Genomic DNA, 14,221 nt, shown 5'->3' with positions numbered 1-14,221 from the left:
ATGGGGTGTAAAATAATGATATGAAAAATGGCCGTCCAACTGTGTCACGTGCACATGCACGTTCACATGCCCATCCATGCTGTGTTGCCTCCGAGTAGCCGCTGGCACGAGCACAACATGCTGGCTGTGACTTCGCTGAGGCTGACGACAGCAGCCCGTACTTGGCACGCCCTCTCTTCTGCACCGCTGCTTCCACTCGGTCTTTTGGCCATAAGAACAATTGCAGAGGAAAATACGAAGGGCAGTGGGGGCCAGTTTAATGTTGACATAATTACTGACGGATACCACATCTTACAGATTCTGCTTTGCATGCATTTATTGTTTGACAAAATTCAACATTCCTTGCCTAGAAGCTAGGCGTTCAAGCCCCATCATAAACACACTGCACATATGACACAGTCAGGAAAAGCCACACACACACACACACCGTAACCATGGAAACAAAGCCTTCCCAATAGTGTGATGGAAGCAGATGGAGTGTTCACCCCCATCATCTAAGATAAAATACTTTATTTTTTTAATTTATTGACATGTTTTATCAATATGCATCGGCAGGAGAAAAAAACCTAAATCATAGTCGATATATGTTTGTGATTGCAGAGAATATAAGGAAATGGTGCATTGTGTCTGTCCCTGACGTGTGACATTTCTCTGATACGCACTCATATGGCCTCTAAAGTGCGTGAAATGTCAACATCTTAATGAGCTCCAGATGCTGACAATATTCATCAGCAATCCTAGAATAAATGCTAAACATTGAATGAATGGATTTAGTTGAAAAAAAAAAAAAGTATGTCCAATCAGATGCGAGGAGTGAGCAGAGAGTGCTGGTCTCTAACTACCTGCAGGGATACCCGTGTGGGAGGCCTTGCATATGCAGTATACAGTAAAGCGATGGCGATGCCTGATCAGCTTCTATCTCCGTTTGGACGTGCAATTCAACCATAGAAATGTAGCCGGTATTATTCATCATCGCAATCATTTGCTCTGTTTGCATGGACATATAGTTCTTCCCCCTCACCGTTTCCACGGCAACACATTCAGACTGACTTGTGTTCAAATGAAATGTTGAATGTTTCCTCCATCACAATATTCAGCATGGGAAAACATTTGCTAACTTGTGGGTATGGGATGGTGGGTGGATCACGTCAAGTCAGGTTTATTTACAGAGCCCTTCATGACCCTATGACACCACCTTAGTGTTTTGCCATAAGATATTTCTTGGATTCAATAGTTTCTCACCTTCTCTATCAACATGCTGGCATTTGAAACTTCCTTTGACTCCATTTTGGGTTATTTTGCAGCCATACCCCCAATAAAAGGAGAAATGTGTGTAAGAAACACTTTTCTATTGCAGAAATAACATTTGGATCTCGCTGCCATGTTGTGTCTTTGGCAACAATCACGTCTTCAACCAAAGCAGACGTGTGTTCAGTTATTTTCATCTATTTGATGTGCCGCTGCATAGTGACGGAGTGGTTAGCGTGCCACACAGCTAGGAGTTTTGGGTTTGATTCCCCACTTGGGCATCTCTGTGTGGAGTAGGCATGTTCTCCCCGTGCATGTGTAACCCAGATAGAAAATAAATAATATATAAATATTAATTTAAGATGGAAAATAAAGTTATATAAATAACTTAATCAACTAAATTTACCGTGCGTACAATGTTTTGGGGTGCACCGTCATTAGGTCACGTGACGGCGTCTAACAAAGTCACGTGTCGGTGCGCCGCCAATCAGTGACGTATATATAGTCCGGAAGGGACTACATACCGGTAGCGGTGAGGGACGCATGGAGAGAATCGCTGCAGGTATTTCAAAGTTGTGTGGTTGAAGTTTATACATGGAAAATGTCTAACATTTTACGTACGTGGTCGGAATATAGGGGCCGTCCACCGGCGCAACGCTGAACTAAAAAGAGCAGTGTTCGATCACATCTATGGAATTGGTGAGTGTTTGGCATTTCGTTGCTAAACGGCATTAGCACCGTTTATTAGTACCTTTGTCTGTCACTGTTCTCTCAATTGATTAATTCGATTATAAGATTAATACTAGTTGATTATAATGAATAATACATAAGTGCAATTATTTATTATAAATGATAATATATTGTACAATTGAAGTTATGATACGACTTGTATTATATGTATATGTAATTTAGAATGGTTGTGTGCACATAAATTGATGTCTGCTGGTCCTATTTTACATAGGCCAGGTTTTTGATGGCAAGCTAGGAACCCTGCATTGAGGCAACACACCTGGAAGTTGGAAGCCCAGATGAACTGATGAGCTGTCACACACCTGCTCTGCTCTGACCGGGCTGGTAGGAGGCTTTGCAGCCGTCCTTTTCCTTTTGTCCCTCTTTGGGCTTCATAAAAAAAACTTCACTCCTTTCCTCCACTCCTGAACCTCTGGACACTCGATTACTGGGCCATTGGACTGTTAATTAACTGTAAATTAGTGTTGTGAATTTGTATTTTTCTGTTTTTTTCACTTTATAATATATGGTACCGCCACTGCTGCAAATTGTGTGCTCGCCTCTTTTTCATCTCACTCCCAGAGCCGAAATCTGGATTTTTGATTTCTAGCCTAGAAATTACAATTACAATTTAAAGTGTCTAAAGCTAAATATTAAATGTAATCGCGCATTGTACACGCTACACAAAGTGGCAAGCCAGCCAGGAGTGAGAGAGGGGCTTAACAAATTTGTTTTTGTGGCGGTATTCAAACTATTGTGTAACCATGGACATATTTGAGAGAACAGTGACAGACAAAGGTACTAATAAACGGTGCTAATGCCGTTTAGCAATGAAATGTCAACACTCACAGATGTGATCGAACACTGCTCTTTTTAGTTCAGCGTTGCGCCGGTGGAGGGCCCCTATATTCCGACCACGTATGTAAAATGTTAGACATTTTCCATGTATAAACTTCAACCACAAAACTTTGAAATACCTGCAGCGATTCTCTCCATGCGTCCCTCACCGCTACCGGTGTGTAGTCCCCTCCGGACTATATATACGTCACTGATTGGCGGCGCACCCCAAAACATTATACGCACTGTAAATTTAGTTAAGTTATTTATATACGTAACTTTATTTTCCATCTTAAATTAATATTTATATATTTATTTTCTATCTGGGTTACACATGCGTGGCTTTTCTCCGGGTACTCTGCCCCCCCCCCATTCCAAAAACATGTTGGCTTCATTGGCCACTCCAAATTGTCCATAGGTATGAATGTGGGTGGGAATGGTTGTTTGTCTATATGTGCCCAGGCAGACCACCCCGCCTCTCGCCCCAAGACAGCTGGGATAGGCTCCAGCACCACTGCGACCCTTGTGAGGATAAGCGGTATACAAAATGGATATTTGATATGCATTTGGAATTATTTTCTGTATGTCAAATTAGAATAAAAACCATAAAGTCAGATTTTGTGTATTTCTGGAACGTATTACAGTAATTGGATTGACATGATTTGTTATGAGACAAACTGATTCCGTTAGAGTACATAGGGACCTTCTGGAGCGGATTAAGGATGCTATGAAGAGATATTTGCATGTCCGTTGCACATGGCTGAGAAAGGCTGAGGCAATCATGCAGTCATCATCATCATCAGCAGCAGCATCAGCATCCCGTCACCAAAGCGTTCTTTGTCCAGGCAATGTTGTCCTATAATTTAGTATTTAGAATATTGATCATGCACATGTAGAGTTAGGACAGTCACTGTGCCAAGATGCATTTGGGATGTCCCGATCCACCGTATTTTTGAAGATCGGATAATATCGTTTTCTGCCACAAGATCGGGCTGGTTCGGTTGCCATAACATGTTGGTAGGGCTACACACCGACATGCTAGGTGCCACTCGACTCCTGACTCAAGCACACGAGCAACCTCTGCGTTACCAAAGGACAAGGACAGGAGCATTGATGATGGAATGATCACAGGTTAGGAGGGCAAGGTCCACTGAGAAACGTCATAGGGAAGAATGTATGAAGGATGGAGAATGGATTGATTGTTCCACAGACAGAAGAAGGCATTATGAGGGAGAATCGTGGAAGCCAGAGACAGGACTAACGTCTGTAAGCTCACACCAAGTGTGTGAAATGTTTGTATACTGATGCATTGATTCCAATGACATACCCCTCCTACCTCTTTGCCTGTTTGGAAAGACAGACACTGTATGCTTAACACACTGTGCTGTTCTACATTGAATGGCATTTCTTCTATTGCAATTCCATTAAAAGTAGCATCTACATCAGGTCTGCTGTCTTCGCTGTCCAAATTGCAGCACAACTTAAGTAACCTTTTAATTAGCAGGGAAGAGAAATTGAAAGCTGCAAGACTGTGCAAACACACTGCGGGCATGTTGTGTGCTAATCATTTCTAGCACAGTCACTAGCGCTTCACTGAGGCAGAGAAGCCTCCTATGGAGACTTCGCTGCAAACTAACCCAGATGCTTCAAGTCATCTTCATGAGGGGTGATCGTGCCATATATTAGTAGCCGGTTAGCTAGGTAGAAGAAGAGGAATTATGGATGGATGGCTAGGTTGGTCAGTAGTCTGTATGAAGGTAGACTGGTCTGTATCCTTATCTGTACTTGGAGTGGGTGGGGCATAAACTGGGTGTGGCTTAACCAGAAATGGATGGGGGCTTACATCTGTACAAGATTCGAAGAGTGACATTGACATGGATTATTAGCTGCTATATTTAATATTATTCAGCTATATACTCTGAATGTGAGGAAGTGGTCTGGAAGACCTTACTATGGAATTATTTCTTCATGATCTGTGTGAATTTGGTGATTCATGCAAACCTCCCATGATGGCAACCAGGGAAATCATCCGTCAGCCTTGTTAACTGTAAGTTTCTCAACAACACTGCGTAGGTGTACCTAATTTTGTGGTCAGTCAAGCTCACTGTTACCACTGTGTGTGTGCTGCCAAATGAAAATGAATGAAAGTCTTGTATTTTACTGTAAGTATCACACCTGTTTTCTCACAGCTAGGAGTTCAAGCCCACCCTTGGCCATCTCTACGTGGAGTTTGCATGTTCTCCCCGTGCATGCGTGGCTTTTCTCTGGGTACTCCGCTTTCCTCCCCCAAAAACATGCTAGGTTAATTGGCGACTCCAAATTGTCCATAGGTATGAATGTGGGGGGAATGGTTGTTTATATGTTATATGTGCCCTTGGATTGGCTGGCCGCCAGTCCAGGGTGGACCCCGCCTCTCGCCCCAAGACAGCTGGGATAGGCTCCAGCACCCCCGCGACCATCGTGAGGATAAGCGGTAGAAAATAAATGAATGAATGAATCACGCCTGTTTTTGATGACTTCATGCAATAAGATCAAAATGCATGTCAATGAGGAAATCTATCCTTGAGTTGCTGCATCAGATGTCAGAAAGCCTGCACAGTGCTGTCTTGTCAAAAGCAGCGCTTATGTTCACACCCAGTATCCAGCTGATCCGTACTGGTCTTTACAAGTTTGTGGTAGGCAGCAACCCCAGTTACAACAGTAGCACACTCTATGAAAAAATGTCCTTCCTACCATTTGCAGGGGCCGCTTTTGAAGGTCCCTCTTGGTGACAAGCCGATCATGGTCAGTGACACAGAGTCCTTGCCGGGCCAGAGCCTGGATGACAGCGTCGTGGCCCTGTAGAGGTTCACCGTTACCACCTTTCAGGATAAGGCTGGCGGCCCGGCAGTAGAGGTCAGCGGACAGCAGAAGACTAGCCACAGCGGGTTTGAGGTGCTCCTGCTCATACTGGTCCGTGTAGAAGGGCTCTTTCATGTCTGCTGGGATGCTGTCTGTTTCATGAATTGGGGGAGAGAATAACCCAGGATGAGACTAATCTTTCTTTGTCTAACATCTTTGCCTTCGCTTAATTGGAGGAACAAAAAACATTTTCCCTTAGGTAGTAAACACCATAAGGAGGAGGTCAGGAGGTCATTGCTCCACCACATTTCTCCAAAAACCAATCAGAGCTTGGTAACGGTAGGTGCATTGCAGCAATGCTTGCCTCATCAGTGGACAGAATATTGTTTTGCTAATGTTCCCCACCATTGTTTGGCAGTATCCTGACATGGTGATGAGTGGATAAACCCGGACGTTACTATAGCAACCACAGGAGGAGCACAGCCCAATCAATGAATCTTGTCTGCATCTCTGCAACATTGAGCCGGGAACACCCCGTCTCATCTCTGTGAGGCTCTCTTTACGTGCGTGTCTTTGTGTACAGGTTCATGGACGTGTACATGCTAAGAGACTACTTGCTCATCACGGCAGAAGAAGTGTATCTTTCATGGGGCGGTGACCCTACAGGACGTGATAATGGTAGAAAATAGGGAGTTTGTATTGGACAGGTCTGTTCTCTCATTAGGGTGAACCATGGGACAGAACAGAGCTTTCCCCAAACTGTTCCCACCAGTATCAATGAGGTCATCTCCAGATAGCTCTGTCAGCAGACATAGACCAACGTAGCAGGTAGGAACTCCTCAGCCTTTGCTACTGCATTTCTACATTGCTACTAAATAAGCAAAAATAGTAGCATTTAAAAAATACCCATAACCGTGAGAAGAAGAACCAAATTCAAACAACAAAACATGGAAAATAATCCACTTTTTTTGTGCAAGCGCCATGGCATCACGTGGGCACATGTGAAGTGTCCCCATGATGACTCCTTTCAGTATTTTCTAGCACCATTTCATTCACTTTCTACTGCATGTCCTGTTCAGGGTCAGTGGAGATTTGGAGCCTCTTGCACCTGATTTGCTAAGAGGTGGAGTTCTCTCTACCCTCTGGACTGCAAGATGCACGCCTGTGTGGATGTACATGAGGAAGATGCATGTGAGGCATCCAGCATAGAAGAGTGTAGGCTGAGATCTGGATGCAAGCCTGCTCTATTGCTCACCCTCTCTGGGGGGCTATATTTTTGGAATCAGCTCATTTCATTCTCTTCTAGTTGAATATGCAGTGAGGATCTGCAAGGGATTTTATGTTTGCAGGACTTTTACAACAGCACATTCTTCTGTATCAGTCATCTCAGAGCCCAGGATTCCAAAGTACAACACTGGAATATCGATATTAGTGGGCGTAAGGACAATGGGATGAGTTATTTTTAAGCCATTTGTTCATCATGATAAGTGTATAAATAGCAAATACTTGAATAATACTGAATATTTATACAAAACAACAGGAATGTCATCATTTTAGCATTCAGAGTATTTGTACATCAACACATCTGAGGGGCCCCTGTGTAGTGAAGATGATGTAGCCCATGTGATGATGGCTTCTATTCCAAATGTCACACACCTTGACACCATGACATATTGATCACTATTGATCACTATTGATCACTGTAAAGCACGCAGAGAATTGCCTTGATCTAATCTCCTAAAACACTTAATCTAGAATGGCCCCCAAGAGCATGCGAAGTGATGCTGGATGAAAAGCCCCCCAAAGGTGTTCTATTTGTGACGCTACCAATTAGCAGTATGGCGCTATCATTCAAGTATGCTTTATATTTGGTGTGTTTTGCTGATATTTTAATCAAACCCATGTCACATTATAGATGATGACGGAAGTAGAGAGAGAGACAATGACATAAAACAAGAAGATGATGCAGCTAGCTGCCCCACCTACCTGCCCCGTATGCTTTGGACAGCAGCCATGAGAGACTGCAACAGATCTTAGCCCGGGAGAAGTCATAGTGCTCAAAAGGCTTGACAGCCGGTGCCACGAAGACCTTCTTCGTGGGCTTCGGGTCTTCAACTTCACCCATATTTCCACGCTGTCCTTTTCTTCAGCCCTTCACAGCAGAGCAGCGCTAAAGCATCCCGCCAGTGGAATTTGGGCGGAAAACAAATAAAGAATGTATAGCGTCTGGCTCCTCGGTTGGAATTGTCCAATGAGTCGCTGTGTTTTTCATGCGGTCAACAAACGAGACGGGCTCCTTCGCACAAAGCAGCAGCGCCGCTTTCCTTGGATTTCACAGGAGGGAGTGCTCTTCAACGTGGACGTTTCCATTTGGGATTTGTGGAATTTGAGCGTCTTTCCTTTTCATGTCAAAGTGTTCCTGTGAGGAAAACTGCTGTAATTCGCGTTTTATTCCTTTTTCATAATCCTGGTGCCTCGGTGCGGTTTCTCTGCAGCGAGGAACCACTCTCCGACCACGCTTTGCTGCACCGTTTTTGCCGTAGTACGCATGCGCCAAAGACGCCTTCACGAACAGTCTGAAAAGGGGATTTTTTTTCCCCCGGTGTACATAAACAAACCAATTAACGAGCTACAGCGAGGATGCAACTGGTTGCAATGCATGATGAACCTCTTAATGATTTACGACACGATGGCTCTCTGGGTAAATATTACTAATTATGAATTATTCATGCATATGCTTGGGCCCCCTTCACACTTACTTTTGGCAAGTACGGGCACAAGCAAATGTAGCAGAGACATATAATGCCTGAAAACATCATCCATCATCATCCATCCATCCATTATATATCCATCCATTATCCATTCATCCATTATCCATCATTCATCCATCCATCCATCATTCATCCATCATTCATCCATTATCCACCCATCATTCATCCATCCATCATCCATTTTATATCCATCCATCATTCATCCATCATCCATCCATCCAGCATCCATCATTCATCATCCATCCATCCATCCATCATCCAACCATCATCCATCCATCAGCCATCATCCATCCATTATCCACCCATCATTCATCCATCCATCATCCATTATATATCCATCCATCATTCATCCATCATCCATCCATCATCCATCATTCATCATCCATCCATCATCCATCCATTCATCCATCTATCATCCATCCATCCATTCATCCATCTATCATCCATCCATCCATCTCTGGGATGGATTAGGGCCGCCATGTCCAAACCTGCAAAAACAGAAATGATACAAGCGCAAAACCACCATAAAATAAATCCATCCATTTTCCATGGCTCTTATCCTCACTAGGGTCACGGGTATGCTGGGGCCTATCCCAGCTGACTTTGGGTGAGAGGTGGAGCCATAAAACAAACGCAATGGGAAAATGCTCCAAACATAAAATGCTACAAGTTCAAAAACAAAATGCAGGAAATGTAAAAAAAAAAAAAAAACACCCACACACCTCAAAACAACCGCATGAGACTTTAGCATCACATTTTAGCATTTCAACATTTGCTTGTTTTTGATCTTGCCCTGTTAAAGTCATCGCAACACTTTTTGCAGCGTTGCCCTGTTACATAGTGCATGATTTTTTTTTTAGCCTTTGAGCCTACATGTTTGCCCCTATCGGCCACCGTATTTCAGGGTAACATATCCATACTGGTGTCCCGTGTTCAACGTCAATCTTGTTTTGGCCCATAAGCAATTCATATAAGGCATGAGGACGATTTGCTAAAATATGTCACATATTTGTATGTACGTTAACGAATCCTTCTATGAGTGATTGTTGCACTCCAAAGAGACATATATAATGTACAATTATATGTAATATATACAAATACAATGTCGTATTTTCATACATGTACGGTTTGAAACTACTGCCGAGCGCTCTCCTGGTTAAAAACTACAATTCCCAGAATACAGAGGCTACGCTGCAACGTCATCACTTTGCGACCGTAGTTGGCATGGGACGGAGCCAGATTCGTAGCGACTTCGCTCCTATATATCGATATAAACATTCAGATATCTTATGGATGCTGCGGGTTAGTATGATTTTTAAGCTACGATTATGTGATAATCGACATGGTAGATAACTCATCATCTCATATTACGAAACTTTTGGAAAACAATTGTACCATATATTAATGTAATATACAGCAAAGCGAGCATACGAATGATGTTTACATTAAGCTTACATGCTTACGTTTGTGTGTGTCTTCCCAGATCACTAGCCTGTAAAATGTTCATGCCAAGAGCCCTTAAAGTGAAGCGCCCAGCAGAAGATCCCAACCTAACGTTGAAGAAGAAGAAAGTTCAGGTGGATCAAGATCAGGAGAATGAGGAAGGAGCTTCCAAGACACATGCTGATCAGGAGTACAGAGACAGCACGATTGAAGATGGCAGAGTAAAAGCAGCTGTAGAGCTCAATGCTTTGGATGAAATCCCACAGGAGGAAGAAGAGAATGAACCAGTCAAATCATTCCGAAAGAGTCAGAGATGGCCAGAGCCAGGAGAACCTATCTGTGTGATGTGTGGTCGCTACGGCGAGTACATCTGTGACAGCACCGACAATGATGTTTGCAGTCTGGAATGCAAAGCCCGTCACTTGGCCCAAATGGGCTTGGGCACTGGAGCGCAAGCCTTTAACCCAAAGGACACGAGTGGAGACAAACGGACTACACAGGATCAACCTGCGGGCGCTTCTGTAAATACATTTGAATTGAAGTATTCTTACCAAGAGGATACATTCATATCAGGTCTAACTGATGAGCAGGTGCAGAGGATTAAACAGGAACTAGGCATTGAAACCCAAGGAAGAGATATAAGGAGGCCCATTGTAGAGTTTGAACACTGTGGCTTTCCACTTAGTCTTAACAGCAACTTGAAGAAGGCCGGCTACGAGGCACCCACACCAGTACAGATGCAGATGCTGCCTGTTGGTCTGAGTGGCAGGGATGTGATCGCCAGTGCTGACACGGGCTCAGGAAAAACCATAGCCTTCCTGCTGCCAGTTATACTACTGGCAATGAAGGTACATAAAGTTGGAAAACGAAGCTAAACATCGCTTAGATGAAATGCATTATGTGAATGGCCTCTTTTTAGCATTAGCACCCAGGTGTGATGTGTCTTTTGAAACCCATGTGCACGTCATTGAATTCTTTCATCCGGTTTTCTTTCAGGAACAAAGTCGGAGTGCGTGCAGCCCCGTGGCTCTTATCTTGACACCCACCAGAGAGCTGGCCATTCAGATAGAGAGACAGGCCAAGGAAGTGGTGGTTGGCCTGCCTAATATGAGAACCGCTCTGCTGGTGGGCGGCATGCCCCTCCCCCCACAGCTTCACCGCCTAAAGAGCAGCATCCAAGTAACTGTTTACAATGATGCTCTTTACTTCATGAAAAATCAGTATGTCATGTGGCTATTTCCCAAATGTGTATTCATGTATGGATTGCTTGTAGATTGCCATAGCAACACCAGGGAGACTCCTTGAGATTTCCAAGCAGAAGGCTGTGCAGTTGGATAAAGTGAAGATTGTTGTGGTTGATGAGGTATGACCATCATTAAGCTACTGTCAATAAATCAACAGTACTTGGCAGTTGTCAGCTTGGTAAATCGATGTTCTTTCATTGATGTGTGTGTTGTCATATATTCTGCAGGTTGACACTATGCTAAAGATGGGCTTCCAGCAGCAGGTGCTAGAAGTTTTAGACCATGTCCCCGAAGTCCACCAGACCCTACTGGCGTCAGCCACCATCCCAACGGGGACGGAGGAGTTGGCGTCCCGGTTGGTGCGTGACCCAGTCCGCATTGCTGTAGGAGAGAAGAACCAGCCCTGTGCCAACGTCAGGCAGATCCTGCTGTGGGTGGAGGAACCCTCCAAGAAGAAGAAATTGTTTGAGATTCTCAATGTAAGTTCGGTGATTTTTTTTGTAGCAAATATAGCTCTTGCCACCGCAAGTTAATCTATTGTATTGTACAAAGGAAAATTGCATAGAATTTTGGTGTAGATAGGTTAAGGTATGACTCCTGGTATGAAATGTTCATGTTTGGCTCAACATTCCATGCAGTGAGCCTGCTGATCAATAAATTCATTAGTATTTGGGTTTTCGTTGGATTATTGCCAAAGATATGTCTTGGTTTTCATAAGCTCTCTTGGTTGTCGTGCGGCCAGACAATACGGCTAACAAACTAGTCCCTTTGCCTGCAGAATCGAGTGCCCAAACAGAGCATCCACACACTGGTGACTGTCTCTTTGAAGAACACATAGTGACTCTTTTTTGGGTGGGACCCTATACACAGATTCTAGCCAGGGAATCCTGAAATCATTTTGATCAGGTGTGAGGGTGGTTTATGTCTTCATAAAATGCCCACAGAATGATCAAGAACTGCATAGTTGTTTCCTTTCCTCCTACGAAGCACTGTGGCCTGCACTCTTGAGGCGTTTAAGCGCGCATATTTCTCAATGTCAAAAGAATAGGCTTTCAGAACTATATTTGGGTTTTTTCCCCTGCTGAATGGGAAGGGTATGTTTGACTGAGTATCTATTAAATTTTTAGTAGTTGATATTTTAATGATGCACTGACTGTTTGGCACTTTTTAATTTCGTTGTACATTGTTCATTCCATTCAATTCTGTTTACCTTGTAGGATGACACTAACAGTATGTACATGTTTTGCTTTATAGGACAATAAGTTATACCAGCCCCCAGTGGTGGTGTTTGTCGACTGTAAACTTGGTGCTGATCTGCTGTGTGAAGCGGTCGCCACGGTGACGGGCCTCAATACAGTGGCAATCCACTCTGACAAGAGCCAACTGGAACGTAATCGCATCCTCAAGGTGAGGCGAGTGTCGACCAGAAGGTGCAAGGTTGAGCGTATGCGCTATCCACACTGAATTGGACGTGGTTATCCTTTTTATCTCACTGCTCTCTTTGCTTACAAACTCAACATATGAATATATGAATATGACATGGAAATAGTCATGAAGACATGACCAGGTTTGTGAAGCGTCTTGGGCCTTGGCCTTTACCCCAGGGGTTAATACTGGGACATGTGGAACTGTGATATAATTCCATCGTAACGTGTCTGCATGTTCAAATGAAATGAAAGCATTACCGTGACCACAGTGTAGCACTGACTTATTGTCCTGTCTTCAGGGTCTTCTGGATGGGGACTTTGAGGTGGTGATCAGTACAGGTGTGCTTGGTAGAGGACTGGACTTGGCAAATGTTCGACTGGTGGTTAATTTTGATATGCCAAACACCATGGATGAGTATGTCCATCAGGTCAGTGGTGTTGGACACCAAGATTTCCATTCAACTTCTAATCATTGCAGCACTAAGACTTGTTGTACCTCTCATTTCTTTCTAGGTGGGAAGAGCGGGTCGCCTCGGTCACAGGGGAACAGCCATCACCTTTCTCAACAACAACAACAAACGTCTGTTCCTGGGGGTGGTCAACAGGGTCAAACCGACTGGAAGCATCCTGCCCCCACAGCTCCTCAACTCACCTCACCTCTACGAGCAGCAGAGGAGAGAAAAGCAACAGGCCAAGCTGGGGCCTGGCGACACACTGGTGACCAAGACTAACCTCATCGACATTATCAAGAAACACGACAGGCGTAAAAAGTAGTGTGGACAGACATGCTGATGATGTCCGATGAGTAAAATGTCATTGAAATGCACGTACTGTACTGTACTGTACTCTGTCTCAATGAGTATTTGGAAGACTGGCAGAAGGTGTCAGAAGTTTCAGGTCTTTTCCTGAGATGTGGATATTTTCTGTCAGTTGTGCCGTGAAGTCGCCTACATCCTTCATCGTTGATGCTGATGGTGTTTGACCAGTACTGTGTAGAGCTGATCAACTTGAATTAGCAATCGTACGCTGGGATGGAAGCAGAGGACTGAAGGTTGCCCAATATCCGTCCATCCACTTTCAATACCATACAAGAGGTTGGGGTACGCCCTGGACTGGCCATCAACCACAGGACAACTATTCACAAGCACATTCACACCTATTGAGGACAATTGAGTCTCCAATTCACCCAACATGCCGGGTTTTGGTTTGTGGGAAGAAGCCAGAGTACCCAAAACAGTTGGGGAGAACAAGGACCTGTACATTCTACAGAGAGTTTGATAAAACTTTGTCAGTTGCAAGAAAGGTGTTTTTCCTTGAAAAACAAAGACATGTCTAAGTGATCCCAAACTTGTGATTGGTTTTTGATTGTTTTCCTGGTCTGTGTTTAGTTTCCTTGGAAATAATATAATAATAATGACACAGATTATGTTGAAACATTTGGTTCTTACAGTACAGTTTCAATATAGGTTTAACTGGCAAGTTTCAGATATTGACTTTAGCCAGAATCCTAAATATATAAAAAAAACATTTACTTCCATGCTACTTCCCAACGATTCTTAAAGTATTTGACTTGTATATAGTTTGTTAAAGCCTGCCTTAAATATATATGAAATGATATTATCAACCCGTGCATCCATCCACCCAACGTTTACCAAGCTCGTCTCTGCATTGGTTGGTAGCA

General features: G+C 43.7%; 2 protein-coding genes across 7 annotated transcripts in view; one reads left to right on the top strand and one right to left on the bottom strand.

Moving 5' to 3' along the window:
• camsap2a (calmodulin regulated spectrin-associated protein family, member 2a) overlaps positions 1 to 8,213 on the bottom strand; it is a 33,972-nt gene extending 25,759 nt beyond the window's left edge. For 2 of the 4 annotated variants that reach the window (XM_058073157.1, XM_058073158.1), the window contains exons 1-2: positions 7,642 to 8,213; positions 5,548 to 5,807 (exon numbers count right to left, since the gene is read on the bottom strand). In XM_058073157.1, coding sequence (XP_057929140.1) covers positions 5,548 to 5,807; positions 7,642 to 7,780 — 399 coding nt within the window. In that variant the 5' untranslated portion in view covers positions 7,781 to 8,213. The remainder of the gene's footprint in view (positions 1 to 5,547; positions 5,808 to 7,641) is intronic. The other 2 variants (XM_058073159.1, XM_058073160.1) reach the window with 1 other exon arrangement.
• ddx59 (DEAD (Asp-Glu-Ala-Asp) box polypeptide 59) lies at positions 1,755 to 13,962 on the top strand. 3 transcript variants are annotated; one of them, XM_058073162.1, is made up of 10 exons: positions 1,755 to 1,810; positions 1,885 to 1,947; positions 2,210 to 2,322; positions 9,910 to 10,717; positions 10,866 to 11,048; positions 11,143 to 11,232; positions 11,341 to 11,592; positions 12,368 to 12,520; positions 12,840 to 12,968; positions 13,054 to 13,962. In XM_058073162.1, exons 4-10 carry the CDS (start codon positions 9,926 to 9,928, stop codon positions 13,312 to 13,314), a joined length of 1,860 nt encoding a protein of 619 aa, XP_057929145.1. In that variant the 5' UTR covers positions 1,755 to 1,810; positions 1,885 to 1,947; positions 2,210 to 2,322; positions 9,910 to 9,925; the 3' UTR covers positions 13,315 to 13,962. The 3 variants fall into 3 exon arrangements, with proteins under 3 accessions (XP_057929145.1, XP_057929147.1, XP_057929146.1); XM_058073164.1 differs by lacking the exons at positions 1,755 to 1,810; positions 1,885 to 1,947; positions 2,210 to 2,322 and adding an exon at positions 7,966 to 8,356; XM_058073163.1 differs by lacking the exons at positions 1,755 to 1,810; positions 1,885 to 1,947; positions 2,210 to 2,322 and adding an exon at positions 9,617 to 9,728 and having other exon boundaries at positions 13,054 to 13,958.
• Positions 13,963 to 14,221: the final 259 nt, after the last annotated feature.

This window comes from Doryrhamphus excisus, chromosome 5 (assembly GCF_030265055.1).
Source record: "Doryrhamphus excisus isolate RoL2022-K1 chromosome 5, RoL_Dexc_1.0, whole genome shotgun sequence".
Classification (NCBI taxonomy): Eukaryota; Metazoa; Chordata; class Actinopteri; order Syngnathiformes; family Syngnathidae; genus Doryrhamphus; species Doryrhamphus excisus.
This window is presented reverse-complemented; position numbering and strand designations above follow the sequence as displayed.

Bases quoted from the DNA above. Each gene is read 5' to 3' on its own strand.
- ddx59 (XM_058073162.1), top strand. From the start codon at position 9,926: ATGTTCATGCCAAGAGCCCTTAAAGTGAAGCGCCCAGCAGAAGATCCC. The intron at 11,049-11,142 runs GTAACTGTTTAC...GATTGCTTGTAG, and splicing joins GCCTAAAGAGCAGCATCCAA to ATTGCCATAGCAACACCAGG. The intron at 12,521-12,839 runs GTGAGGCGAGTG...TCCTGTCTTCAG, and splicing joins AACGTAATCGCATCCTCAAG to GGTCTTCTGGATGGGGACTT.